Source organism: Pelecanus crispus, chromosome 5, assembly GCF_030463565.1.
Source record: "Pelecanus crispus isolate bPelCri1 chromosome 5, bPelCri1.pri, whole genome shotgun sequence".
Lineage (NCBI taxonomy): Eukaryota > Metazoa > Chordata > Aves > Pelecaniformes > Pelecanidae > Pelecanus > Pelecanus crispus.
In genome coordinates this window covers 13,170,662-13,185,702 of record NC_134647.1, presented here as the reverse complement: position 1 = coordinate 13,185,702, position 15,041 = coordinate 13,170,662, and the positions used below count along the sequence as shown (strand labels likewise).

The following is a 15,041-nucleotide window of genomic DNA, read 5'->3' as shown; positions in this document are numbered from 1 at the left end:
GGTCAAGTTACCAAAGCAAGCATATCCTCAAAAAATTCCCCAACATTTCAAGCATGGAAAAATACATAGGCTGCATATTTAACTGATCACTTATATATATGGGTGATCACTTGATCAACTTGGAATTTGATTCTGCTCTGCTTCTCTCCCCTAGCAAAACTGTTATAAGGAAAGTCTCTAAAATAATACAGAATTAATTGATCTAGTTTTTAAATTTAAAATACTAAATTGTGCTTGAAACCCTGGAAATTAGTCATGCTGGTAGCTCAAATCAAATTGGTGTTTCAAAATTAAAAACTCAAAAAAGGCATATTTCAGGTAAAGCAAAAACGGAAAAGATTATTACATTTTCTTTCCTGGATCTTCACTTAATGATGCTAAATATTTAAGAGTGACTTGAACTTTAATTAGAGGGAATCAGCTTAAAATTAAATGTAGGAACCTCTTTAAGTTAAGCAAATTAAATGATTCACTTCAAACGTTCCCATTTCATATGAAAGATTCTTCAAGCAGAATTGCCAAAAATGGAATTGTTAGGGAGAAAGGTCTGCAGGACTATTTTAGGAAAAAACCCCTCAAACACAGCTTCTTGAAAACTCGTCATTTGTTACAGATTTTTCTTATTTGCACTGAAAGACTTTACCAGGATACAGAGCAAATATACCTCTAGGATCTGGCTGTGACCAGAGATTTTCTTCCCTATCCACTAAAGCGTCCATGTTGCAATCACATACCATGAAACCTTTTAAGTGGAGAAGATGATTGCACGCACAGGGTCACGCTGCTCACCCTATTTTGGGTTGGGAGGGAAATTTCCCCCTGGGTTTTGGTTAATGTGTCTTCACCTCCCCCTACTTCATGGGCGTGCTCAGTCCATTGAAAAATCTGCACTTAAATTATTTCCTTCCCCTTGCACAAGGCTTGGGCACTAATGACACATTGGTCTTTTTTCTTCTCTGCAGCTGGCAAATAGTTTAGTTTCTTTAGGAATCAGATGCTTTGCTCCAATTAAAGCCCTTTGGCTCAGCATAAGGCTGCTCGCATGAATTGTAAGGGTCTGTGTTACACACAGGATAAACACTACGCACAATCAATCCTGCAGAAATATGGTCTATGCGGCTTTGCCTTCATTCCTAAAGGACTAACACACTCACGATCTAGTAGACAAATTTCCAGGCTCAAGCAGGAAAGTGAAATAATGGGGGCTGCTGTCTATAAAGCCACTGTCCAGCATCCCTGATCCCACCTGTGTGTGCTTGCTGCTGGAGGCTGGGTAGCTGGGCTGGGGCTGTACCCAGCCTCTTCGGGTATAGAGCAGGTTTTGAGCGCCACAAAGATATGTAAAGATTGGCATTTCTGCACACACATGTACAGAAATCTGAACGCCCAGAAAAAATAGCTGATAAAAGTGAGGTGCCTATCGTTTAGGAAAGGGGGACTAAGGGGGTAGGAAGAGAAGCAGCCAATTCCTGGAGTTAAGTATACAAATCCCCTCTTGACTGCTCATGGATTTGTGCCCAGCAGACTGAAGCAGTGCCGATGGCTTTCTAGGCTGCTATGAACAAAAGGCTGGGAATCGTCAGCAGGGATGAAAATGGCAAAAGTGGTGATGGCTCCAAGAATCAGACAGATAGGAGTTCACAGGAGTTCAAGAATAGCTCCATAATCATGATGATGAAGTAGCCCTTGCAAAGGCCAAAATTCCTTTTCTCTGGAAGGGAACATAAGGCATGAGATAGGTCTTATTGTAGCGCAGTACTAATGGACTGCTGCATATAGGACCTCATGCAATTTTTATTCGGTCTCATTTTAAATATCCCTGATACTGGAGTTTTTCCCCTTCCCCCAGGAGGCTGGATTCTTCTGCCATCAGATTGCAAATGTAAAGGTAATAGCATTTAATAATTGCTCTGAGACTAAGTTCTCTCTCTGACTTCAGGAATATTAACCCAAACTTAGCTGAATCAGCTCCTTCAAAGGCACTCGTACCTACCAAAGAACAGTCCTGCTCTTCCTTTCTACATGAGATTCTTAAAAACTGTATTTTTTATGGCACTTACTTTTAATGACCATCCTCAGTGGGAGTAGACATGTGCAGGAGTTAAAAAAGAGGGAATGTTATATTACTGCATCTGTCCCTAAGGCTTACTACTTTATGGGGGATATTTTATGAATATATATTGTGCTAAAAGCTCATATGACTGCCATCTCTCTGCTTGACTTCTAAATTAACTAAGCCCTTTTCTTTGAAGATTAAAACCGGTTCCTTAAATAGAATGATAAAGTGTTTGTCAAAGCCATGACAAGCTGACTGCTATACGATAATGCTTCAAATCAAGAACCATTAGAAATAATAATTCTAACTTTGAGAACATTAGGGGCAATTATTAACATATTGAAAATATGCAAAGGAAAGTGGAATAGACTTTACATCCTTCTAACTTTTCATTTTGCTCCAAAAATAAGACAGTAGAGGGGCTGATGAACTCTATGACCTTCTTAATGGCAATGTGGCTGGGAAGCACAGATTCTACCTTAAAAACTCGCTGGCAACTCCATCAAAGATCATAAGAGCAAAAATGACAGAGAAACTAATTTATCTCGCCCCTTTTCCATCTCTAGAACAAAGTGGAAATGGGACTTACATGATGTTAAAGCAGGAATTGAAAGAACTTTAGACTTAGGGACAAAATGAGCTTTCCAAGAGGTCAGGCCAACTTGCAAAGCAAAGGTGCTTCACAGAGACTGTCTCTGCGATCATGGAAAACAGAAAAGGAGAGTGACAGCCTGAGAGTGGATGTAGTTAAAAACAAACCTGGTTTGGCTCCACTGCAATGTTATACATTCTGCTTTTGTCCCTGTGGTCAACAAGACAAGGCTACGAAGATAGATGCCGTCAGGTGCAAAAGCAGAAACAAAACTGAAGGACTTCAGAGCACTCAAGCCAGAAATAATGCAATTTCTATACCAGAGTCCAGAAAGAACTGGCACAGAAAATACTAAGCCTGATAGGAAGGATATTTAGCAAGCATCTAAGTGTAGAACAACGAACTGGCAGAAAACCAGTTTATGAAACAGATTATATGACGAGTGTGTCTGCTATAGCTGGAACACAGACTAATGAGCTCCGAAAAGGAAAGTTGAAGTGCTCCCTTTCTGCAGCCCACACCACTTGATAAATAGAATTTCATTCCTCTGCACTGCTCACAGATGGTGAAACCCTCTACTTTGTTCTACTTGAAATGATTTTGTACACAGCCCCCAGCTGGTAGACCAGACCTGGCCAAACCCATGGATTTATTTGGCCTATCAGATTTATATCTATAGGACATAAGTGGTTGCTTTTGAAATAGGTATTCCCCCCTTACTTTTAATTAACTTCTGGCTCTGAACTCACACCTCTGAGAAGTGCAGGTTGCTCACACTTCCCAGTTTTCTGTGAACTCCTAATCTAAATTTCTTCAGTTCAAAGGTCACGTTTTCAAGTAAAATGGTATGCAGTTCTGCGCCTCGCTTGCGAACAGTTACCAGAACTTGCACAACAGAAAAAGACATAAAAATATGTAGTCATAGAAATGCTCTGAATCAGTTCCTGTCTCCCTAATCGCTGTCCTTTCATCTCAACACTCCAAACGATGATAAACATAAACTTCTACAGAAACTACTGTCAAATAGCCTTCTAATCAGATGAAGACAGACTGAATCCCAGCTTAACCAGCCTTAACTGAAACTGCCCACTGGCGCTGGCTGGAGCGGCTCACCCTCTCTGAAAATCAGACCCAAACCTGCTGACCTGCATCCTTTTGTCATTAAAGCTTACTGTCTGCTTTAGGAAGGTTTGGAAATTGTTCTGGTACGTGCCATAACTCCACCTCTGATGCCCCCCTGTGCAACACTGCCATGAACATCAGAGGAAACGTTTCTGTGAATAAAGGGGAATTGGTATCTTTATTTCTGTAGGATTAATTTAGTCCCACTCAGAACTGTCTGACACTAGAGTCTTGATCCAATCCACCTTTTCCCATATGACTATGATTTACTCTAGAAAAGGGTATTGAATGGTGGAAAAATTATCAGTGCAAGACTTCCAAGCAACTATTAAACTCTACCTAAATTTCACAAAAGCAGCTGCAGATCAGCTGTTGCATCTCACTGACTCTTATCCCTCTTTTAAAGAATTTAATAAAGGATGATTGCAAGCCCTGATCAACTAGAATAAAAGTTAGGTTTGCAGATCAGGATACAAAACTGTATGAAGCCTCTGACAATCTGAGCAATATACAATGTTTTATATGGCTCCCACTCATTTATATGAGATCACACAGAACATGTGAATGATGCAAATCCTCTTTTCAGAAGCACCAAAGCAATTATTTAGCATAACTGCAGGATAGGATTCCTCCCCTTGCTGTTTGTGAGCTATCTAAACCAAACTGGCTATATAAAACCCAGACTAGACTAACAATTTCCTCCCAGACCTATAGTAATACACGGAGATTACAGCAGAAAGGATTGCTCGAGGGTTTCTACCTGCTTGATTACAAGTTCAGGGGATTCTGCATACTACAACAGCAACAAAAAAATAGTGGGTCAAATTCTTCTCCATTGGGTGCCCCTGCCCAGCTCTGCTGATGTCAATGTTGCTATTACCAGATTTGGCAGATGATTGCTGGAAAAGAGGAGAATGGTGACCTTCAGTTAAATGAAACCTTTAGAAGGAGGGTGAACCTTTGGTGCCTCATTCATGGACTCCAAGCCGCTTCTCTTTGATGAGGCTGCGCTATTGACTGAGGAGAACTTGCCCTACTGAGCTTTATTTTAATTTTTTAATAATTTCTGATGGTTAAGTGGTAGAGTTGGCACAGCACCACCTATAGCGTCTGTTCCTCTGGTGCACCTGTTTCCCAATTTTTATTTCCAAGTAACAAGAAAATCTATTGTAAGGGCAACTTGGAGACATAAAGGGAGGAAGTGAGCTGTATTTGCAATGCAACATGCAGAGAATTGTTTGATTTAGGACAGGGTGAATAGGACAAAGCATTATATTTTATGGTTGAATGACCATGCTTGCAGATGAATGCTATTTCACTAGAAAGTAAACACCAAGCAATCAAATATCGTGTAGAAGACCATGCAGCGCTCTGAGCAGTGCCGCAAGGAATCAGACAATGCCTACCTGAAAGAAGAGCTTGTTCTTTATTGCACTGGCCATATCCAGGATGCACTTTTATAACCTTGTCTCACATGTTTAACATCTGCATGCAGTCATATTTCCTACATGTGTATAATCCCTATTTGATTTTATTTTGGTTTTTACTTTGTTACTAACATTGACATCATACACGATTTCATTGCAAATTAAATGCTTCATTAGTTGTACTCAGACTCATGACAAGCATGGTCAGACTGAAATCAGTATTGCAGATCTTCAGGGTTTCCTCTTTCTGTTCCTAAACTTCCTAATGTTAAACCTTTCCAGCAGCTGAAAAAACAAAAGGAAATCTGCCAGGCATCTACAACCGGGTTCAGTAATCACGTTAGCCACTCCACTTACATTTGATTATAAGGACTCAGAGGTACCTGTTTCTGAAGTAAAGCATGTATCAGTGGAACAAGCTAAGCTGCTCAGTCATGCTAGCCAGTGTGAAATAAATGTAATAGCTGTATGGCAGCCTTAAGATCCAACAGCAGGACTTTCCACAGCTGAGCAGATCTCATGACACAACTAATGCTTTTTTTTTTTTGGAAGCCAGACAGCATTAGGCTGTGTCAAGTCTGGTTGTAAGACCTCAAAAATGACCAACGTCTTCTGGGCAGCACTAATAAAACCTCAGTAGGAGTGCTGGGTTCAGTGCAGGCGCTGCCTCTTATCGATGAAATGGCAAGTGCTCAGAGGGAACAAGAACAACCGCTGGGCTGGAAAGCGCCAACTAGGGAACAAACTTGATGAGGGAATCAGAGCTGTGCAGAGACATGGTAATAGTCTTCAAACACAGAGAAGATAACTGTAAAGGAGAGAAAATTAAAATGTCCTCTGTCTACTGTGAATAGTTCGCACAGCACTGTGTTTTAGAATTGAAGTGAGGGAATACAAAGCGAAACATCAAGAAAAATAATCAAACTGTTGAAAAGGATGCCCGGCAAGACTGTAGGATTTTCATCCTTTGAGGTTTTTAAACAAGGGCTAGACAAATACCTGTCAGAAATGTTGTGGGTATAGCTGGCTCCTGTACAAGGGGGCAGATCGATGCCTCAAAGTTCTGTGCTGCCTAGATTGGAAACTTCATAAAATCTTTACATCTATCTCATATTATTCTTATATTCTTCATTCCATCCTTACAAATCTTCATGTATTTGAAGACTTTTGTTTCTATTCAGTCTTCTCCCTTCTAGACTAAACAAACCCAATACTTCAACGCTTCTTCACAGGTCACACTGTTGAAACTCTCCTAATTTGTAATTTTCTCCACTGGACTATCTCCAGCTCATCCACATTCTCCTAAAGGACTGTAATCCCAAACCGGATGTGGTTTTCCAGCTATGACCTTAATAATGCTGAGCAGGGTAAAAGATGCAAGAGAATCACTTGTCATCTAGAACAGCCCTGTTATTTTGGAAGGTATCAATATTTGACTTTTTATCGCTGTTTACAATAAACCTCTTTCAATTTGTAGTCAACTACAATCCCCAAATTGTTTTTTTTTTAATAGAAGTTTTGTTTTGCTGATGAAAACTGAGATATGAGCATTATTTTCAGAAGTCTAAAATCCATCGATATTTATAAAAGCACTCTGAAATCTATACTGGGAAAAGCAAAGTATTTCTTAGTGGTGTATAAATATTGTTATAGCTATAAATATACCTGTACTCTCAAGTGCTTTCAAGTCCATTTATTTTTTACCCTTTTGCAATTAAAAACTGGACCAGAGAGGCAGTGGGCAAGACAAGGCTGATGCACGGAGACTTGGGGGAATGCTGCTCCTTTGTGTACATCACGAGCAGTACAAAAGTCTGCATTTCCAGAGATACAGTCATTGGTCCTAGACTGACCGCTTTGTTTAGGAAACAAGAAAACATGCTGTAAAAAGCAATAAAAACAGAAAGCAGCTGTGCTGCTCTTCTGCCACGCTCTGTCTCTTCTCATACCCCGTATACAGCCACAAAGCTGATCCTGTCCAGGCTTCTCTGCCTGCCCAGGGCGAGCGAGGCAGCCCTCCGCCCGCTCCACGCCGGCAGTGTCACCCTGGCCACCAACACGGGCTCCCAGGGCCCGGGCTCCCAGGGCCCGGGCTCCCGCAGAGGCTGCCAGCTCAGAGCACGGCTCTCTGCCCTCCCACGCCATTTGTATCTGATCTTCCTCTGCTGCAAATTCACCAGATTTTTAGGGGCAGCCACTGACCCGGCAGCACAACTCAGCAAAGTCCCCAGGCCAGCTTTCTCTGGGCAGTGGCTCCACCAGCTAATGGGGGTCAGGGTCTGCAATGGGCAACGCCGGTGTCTCCTGCTTGCTGCCTGCCTGGAGGCTCTGCACAGCAAGAAAGACCACTGCTAAGCAATGGGAGGGGAAAAAGGAGGATGGGGGATAGTCTGGAAAGCAGACCAGTGCATGAGGGAGATGGAGGGGCTGTTGGGCAGGTCGGGATGAGCCGGCACAGTTGCAATCCCAGCTGATTCGGGCCCCAGTTAGCTAGGGTAGGATTAGGCAAGTAACTCCAGTTTTCCATGACATTTTAGATTTCTGCTGCATGGACATGTGTAGGATATTTTGTCTTACTTATATGTGTGTGCAAGTGCTTGAACAAACTCCTCTGTGCCCAGGGAACAACTTAGCCTAGGAGCACTGTGAAAAGTCAGCTGGACCCAGCAGAGGTTAAATTCCGAGCCACAACATGGAGAGAAGCAGGGACCAAAGATGTCCCCATGCAGCCAGCTGGGCTGCCCACCCCAGCAAGCCCACCAGATGCACTGCTGATGTGCCCAGACATGGCAGCGTGTTGAAATGCCACGACAAAAGAGGAGTCGGGGGGAGGAGTATACGGCTACCACTGATACTAATCTGTCTCATTCAGGACTACTCCTAACATACCCTAGGAATAGAGACAGGTACCAGAGCCAAAGTTCGAAGGAAAGAAAAATGGCCAAAGTAATTCTGTTTTCTATTAAATATAACAGTTCCCTCCCAAAAATGCAATTCAGGGAACTTTAATATTCTCTTTTGGGGAATTTTAAGTAGCGCCACAAAAAAACTCTCTTTTTTCTGGAAATATCGTTGTCTTCATAATGCAAAACGTTCTAAGTTTGTGACAAAAAACTGTGTCCTTCATAACCATCCATATTACTCCTTCCACACAAATGTATTCATTCATATCAAATGTATATCAATATAATGTAACTGCCCATCACTGCAACGTTACCTGGCTCCTGCCTGAGGACTATCTCACAATTATCCTTATAAATACCTGTTTTGAAATTACACAGCTAAGGAGCTTCAGGTTTTAAAGAGAAAGGCAATGTTGCACTGCCTGCCTTTGGCATACTACTTTGACTAATCCAACTTTACATGTTCATAGTTTCCAAGAAAAAAGGCTACATATAATTACATGCAAGAGGTCTAGGGGAAAGGTGGGTGATGTGGAAAAAAGAGCACATTTTCAGGAGCTTTGAAAGCTGGTGCTGTGTATGAAGATCAATGACATGTCATCCCAGAGGAGCACTGAAAAAAACCTTTGTAGTTCTGCTCCCCTTCTGTCTGTCTGTATTTTGTATTGCTAAGCAGGCACTTTGCAGACAGCGTGCATGTGCGTGCAGCCAGCATGCACTGTGCATGCATTTAAGCACACACAGCACCCACGTAACACAATGTTAAAGATTACAGACTATAAATAAAGTACTGTGCAAAGCTGGGTGGTACAAAGAAATGCATATTTAAATTAGAAGTTAACACAGAAATAGTTGAGACAGGAGACCGAGAATTTTTTCCTGTGATCTAATCAATAAAATGTCCATCTTGCAGATATTAAAATGGTCTCTAGGCCACAGAGCACAGCATGTTTTCATTTTGACTAATGCATCTCAAACATAAAGCAGTGGAAAATACTGTAAATAATAGACTTTAAAAAATAGTCCCCAAGAACAACAAAAAGTCTAGCTGAAAATAATACATCTGAATCAGGTTTAAACTGTTTTTCAAGAAATAGCCTGACACATGCAACATCAGCCTCTCAAAAAAGAGCTTAATACGAGAGGCAGTATGGAAGCAGGTTGTGTGGAAAAGATTTTTCTGAGCTGCTGAATTTATAAAAAGGTAAATACCATCCCAGGGAAAGGTTCAAGATAAGGTTTAAAAAAAAAAAAAGAAGCTTTTCCTCCTGCAAGTGAGGGGCAGTGAAGTTTTTAGAACTCAGCTTGATATTTCAATAAATAATTATGTTTTTCCAACTGAACAACCAGCTAGACACGACAAACTGTAATTAACACCAAGAAGCATAATACCGTTTGGCATGCTTACACCTTGTTTCTGAACAGGAGGCTGCAAGAACCCCTTAAAAGCTATTCAAAGAAACTTATAATTATAATTATGTGCTAGTGTGATTATGCTCTTCTAATAATGTCATGCCTATTGAGCACACCCTATTGAAAAGCCCACATAAAAAACGCACAGTTCCACTAATCTGTACGCTTATGTCAGAAGCCCTCATTTGGAGATCTGAGAAATGAAAGAAACATTACTATGGAGATTAAGAAATTTGGTTTAGCACTGCAAAACAATATTATGATTGAATAATATTAGCACCAACTATTAATAAATGTGCCAGCATTTCCTATTAGAAGACACCATGTGCGGTTGCTTATAGCTATGCCAAAAGTTTTAAGCTGTGGGAGTGAATCTCATGTTAAAAAGTTCTTTGAATACTTTAAGGCTTTGGTGATCTGGAGCAGAACTTTGATTATGGGCAACAAAGTGGGCAACAAATACACACTTCTGACTGTGCATGAAGGGTCAAAACAGCATTAATAAGGTCATAGAGCAATCTGATTACGCATGCAATTATAGAGGTGCTAAATATTTGTATTATTGTTACAAATAGCCATTATAATAGCAACTCTTTTCTTCATCTTTATTGCAGGAAACAAAGGTATCATATACAACTTTATGTTGTAAATAAGCCATAAAAGTGCTCTCAGTCCAACTGCATTGGTAACTAGCTCTTGTTCATTTTAATTTAGGAGGACTGAAAGGTATAAGCAAGAAGTGAAGATGCCTGCTACCTTAGGCCAATTAACCCATGTACTCAAGAATGCATTCTCCAGAGTTAAACACAGTGGCATGATTCCTTGGGACCCATGAGCATACATGGCCATGTAGCTTACAGAAGGTGAACAGCATCTGGCTGTTACAATGCAAGCAAGAAACCTTTGCAGGTGCTGAAGTCTGTAATGATCTAGTAGAAATGTACGTCAGCTGCTGTTTGAATGCTTGGGTTACTGACCAGTTTTTGTAGATAATCGCATCTTCTAGCACAGCCTGGATGAGTTTTCAGAATGTGGGACAAGTCAGACAAAAGAGCCTTCTTTGTGCCATTCAGCCTCCCTTCCCCTCTCAAACAACCCCGCGCCTCATCTCACAATCACCTCCAGATGTACCAATTATTATTTCTGGAGTCAATGTAGAATTTACCACCCCCATTTGGAAAATGCCCTCGGGGCTGCAAAAACCTTCAGACAAAGCAGGAAGGGATATATAATGCTGTATTAAGAAGAAAAAAAATTATGTCCATAAAGCAAGGCATTACCATTCTCTTCATCTCCTTGGAGACCTGGTGAGCTCCAAGGTGATTATAAAAGGGCCGGTCAACACCCCAGTGTGGAGGGTTATGGCTGATGGAGTTAGCACGCTGACGGTTCATCTTGGCTATTGTGGCTTTCTCATCTTTCTGAAATACAAACAAGAGAGAAACACAGAATAAATTTTGAAACATTTACATGGCAGTCATTCTCCAAGCATCTCTCACTTCTGATCTCTCACTCCAGAAGTTGACTTTGCGCCTTGAACTTTATGAAGTGGCCGCTGATCAGCAGCAGTCCCAGACCACCATTTCTTTTTCTTCTCATTTTTTAGAACACTTGCCCCTAAGTGGTGCCCACCATTTTACTCCTTTGCTTGTTTTGAATAACCACCATAACCTGTGTAAACACAGGGAGCATCCCAAAATGGAGACATCTATTTTCTTTTTTAGTAAACTGAATCAAACTGAATAATTCCAGATAGGAAATTGCAGTTCCAAGCTGAGATACTACATAGAGGGTCCTCAAAAAAAAAAAAAAAAGAAAAGAAAAAAGACTGGTGCATCTGCAAGAGAAATGACACACGGAGCAATCTGGTCGAAGAACAGGAGCCTTGAGGAGCCTTGAAGCTCCTTGAAGCTCCTTGAAGCTATGGGAATAAAGGACACATTTCTCTGTAGGTACAAGTAAATAATTTTCCACACTTGCAAAAGCATCTTCCCAGACATGCTATGCAAAGCAAGTAAGTCTTGCAACAACTTAACTGTGTATCTGTTAAGGGTAATGGCATTGCAGAGTGTGACAAAATGGTCTCCTCTACCCTAACGCCAGCTGAAAATTTTATCATTGACACTAACTTTCCTGAAGTTTGGACAAAGTATTTGGTTTTGTTATTAGAGCTGTTTTTGAATCTTGGTTGTAACTGGACCTTACTGCAAAGATTGCACAGGATCTGTCGGAAAGGTTTCATTCAAGCTCAGTGCCAGTTACAAGAGCACAGAGGTGCAGCATGTAACTAGGCTAAACAACAGGCTGATTAGTTCCTTATTTTGAATATATTCTCTAGCTAAAAAGACAGGCAGGTTTCCACGTGGAATGTGTTCTGCAGAAAGACAGGAGTTTTTTGCACAAGATCAAACCCTTTACTCTTGTCTAGAAAGGACTGCACTAGAGACTTGTTCAGTGAGGTCTGTGTGATTTACCTGTACTGACTCAGAATGCAGAGGGGTGGCAATTATTACATCCTTGCTTAAAAGAAGCAAACTCTGGAGAGCTTGAAAATTCAGACAGTAGGGATAGCTACAACTTTGCTCTTTATTACTTGAGAGATTAAACTTTTTCAAGAGAATCACTGCATCCACGAGATTAATGAAAAAATTAGACATAACAGTTAATTTTGGATTTCAGAAAGTGCTCAGACAACTGAATAATTTAAAAAGAAAGCATCGGTTATTTTAGACTCTAGAATTTTTGGTTCAAGTGTTGTATGACAATACAGGTAGGTCCGCATCTTTTTTTGCCTGGAGTCTGCTTTCCCTACCTGTTTATTTTGATTCCCCACTATTCATTGTAACTTGTACCTGTCAGGAGTTTGCAAAACACCTGGTGTTATTTCCATAGTAACCAGAGAGTTAAATGTCAAGGGTTATGCTGTCTTAAATTATTTTTTTTTAAAGAAATTTTAAAAAGCCTGCTAAAATACAGTGCTAGGGAAAGCTGCCTGATTGACGAGCATGGGAAATCATCACCTCTTTTGCAAAGAAGAGACAATGACAACATTTCCCATGAGACCACAAGCTCACCAGGCAGGCACCAAACATTCCCGGGAGTGTAGTGCTGCAGGCTTCGCGGCCACTAGCTGGAGACACGGTGCCACTTGCGACAGGAGCCCAGACAGTGCTGGACACCCAACTGGCCCCGTGACAGTAAGCAGCATTGGTCACTGCAGCCCCAGGCTGCCAGCAAAGATCGTTTTCCACCCAGCCAGGATGACAAGTGTAGGATCTCAAGGAAACTCAGTGGGAGCAAACCTAGGGGAGCTGTCAGCTCCCCTGGATGTTTGCTGGGGACAACCATACGTGCTCCCACATTGCACGCCCCCAGGACAGCAAGTGCCTCCCACATTGCCTCTTCCCTGCATCAAACCCACCACTGTTTCATCTGCAAGAGCTGAAAACTCCATCACTTGGCACCAGCTGAATTTCACACGAGCAATCATGACAGAGCCACTTGGATAACCTCCAGGAGAGCTGTGTTTTAAATGTTTCTAAAAATGCACTAATGTGATGCAACACTGATGTCCAGATTTGAGTCGGTTTGAGGTTTTGTTTTGTAAAAGTCATGCTCTTTATGGTCCCTGCCATCATTTGCAGCACTTTCTTGTGTTTTTTCAGTTATGCAATCTTTTTCATAGTTATGCTTCTTTCTTCTATGATGTGGTGCCAGCAAACTAGTAGGAAATAGAGTTTCATCATCTCTGAGCAAATATATATTGTTTTCAATAATAGAAGTGACACTGTCAATCCATTTTATAACAACTTAGTGAAAGGTTTTCAACCAAAAGCAATCAAAAAACCCAGACACTGAAACTAGTCTGGGGACCTATAAAAGCAAAGCTATTTGGTTGCATTACAAACGCTTTTACATCAACAGATGATAAAAGATACAAACAGCAGGTTTCCCCTCCATGACTTAGTAAATTTGGTTAGAATTTGAGAAAAGCCTTAATGCCAAAAATTCAAGCAGATGTACTAACCCCTCTCAGCCAGTGAGTGATCCTTCTACCTGCTGCTAGTGTTGGTGACTCTGAAACATCACTTGATTAATTTGAAGGGAATAAAAACCCTCATGTTTATTGATACATCTGGGTTGAGGTAAGGGTGGGACAAATGGGTAAATATATACTTCTGAGATCTTTTCTAACCATGAGGTCAGGCACCATAAATTTCCATGGCTACATGAACTCTGGCAGTATTTCCCTCCACCCCCTGTAGAAGGTTTCCACTGGATTGCAAATGATGTTTCAGCAATATTTCCAATCAGATCAAAACACATATATACAAGCATAGTGGATTTTTGGTTTCCCAAATTACATACTGTGCCACTACATTATCCTGCACAATAGGACTATTGTTAATATCAATACTTATTCAAAAACATTTTTTTAAACCTGGTATTTTTAAAAGCTGAGCTAATTTATTTTCTGAAAAATCACTTCTTCAGTGGCTGATGATAATAAACTTTAAAAATGAAGAATTAGAAGGATCACAGCTCCTCTGTGGAAATTCATGAGGAACCCTCCTTTGTTTCTTCCTGGCTAAGTGACAGCATGAGGACAACTTGCACACAGGGCTACCTAAGGCATAATAAGACTGGAAAGAAGGATAAAGAAAAGGAAGAGATGATACCTTTCAGTCCTATTCATTACAGGTACTACCAACAGGAGCAGGTACAAAAGTTTCTGACAGCAATGAATTCTTCAGATTTAAAGTGGCTAAACTCCAGAAAGCTGTTGTGGGAACTTTCCAAATCTGGACTCGCAAAGAGACTGTAAATCTTATTCCCAGAGGTTTTATAGTGTTCCCACCACCAGTTCCCACACACTGAGCTACAGTAATGCTATAGCAAAACTGCAGAAAAAGCTGGGATTTTCTTATACTTATCAATTGCATCAAGAATGCCTGTTACTTCTTTAGTGTGTGATAGCATTTTCCAACATATTGATCACTGCCAGTGCAGCAAAGCAGTGAAATCTGAGCATGGATCAGTCATTTCAGATTCAGCTACATATTATTCTTTAAATTGTCTTGAGGGCCTATTGACATGTGAATGATATTTCTTGCAGTCCTACATGCTCCAAACCATTGCCTTCATAAATCTACATGAGTGGAACCCTGCCGAGCTGTGATTAAATTTGTTAAATTGGGGAATCATCACATTAGATTGATTGTGTTTTAGGAGAGTCACATGCACAACATTTAAAGGACCGTTTTGTTTCTTCAGCTGGATGGAGTTCCAGGACGCTATTTAGAAAAGAATGAGAATTGTTTTTCTAGGAGTTATGGCCAAAGTTTTGTTGAGCTGTTTTAAGGCCACCATCAACAATCCTTTCTGAAACTGTTGTGTACCTGCTATTGTTAAAAGAAACACCCATGTTTACTGCAATTAACAGACATTAGAAAAAAATAAACATTTTTTCAGTTTGCCAACTTTGTGCACTCAGCACAGTGTGTTTAGTCAGCAGTATTGCTCATCTG

At 40.8% G+C, this 15,041-nt stretch overlaps 1 protein-coding gene across 1 annotated transcript in view; it reads right to left on the bottom strand.

The window, feature by feature from the left end:
* Positions 1 to 15,041, bottom strand: part of ADCY5 (adenylate cyclase 5) — a 219,208-nt gene that overhangs the window by 31,527 nt on the left and 172,640 nt on the right. Inside the window, exon 8 of the mRNA XM_075710138.1 lies at positions 10,794 to 10,934. Coding sequence (XP_075566253.1) covers positions 10,794 to 10,934 — 141 coding nt within the window. The remainder of the gene's footprint in view (positions 1 to 10,793; positions 10,935 to 15,041) is intronic.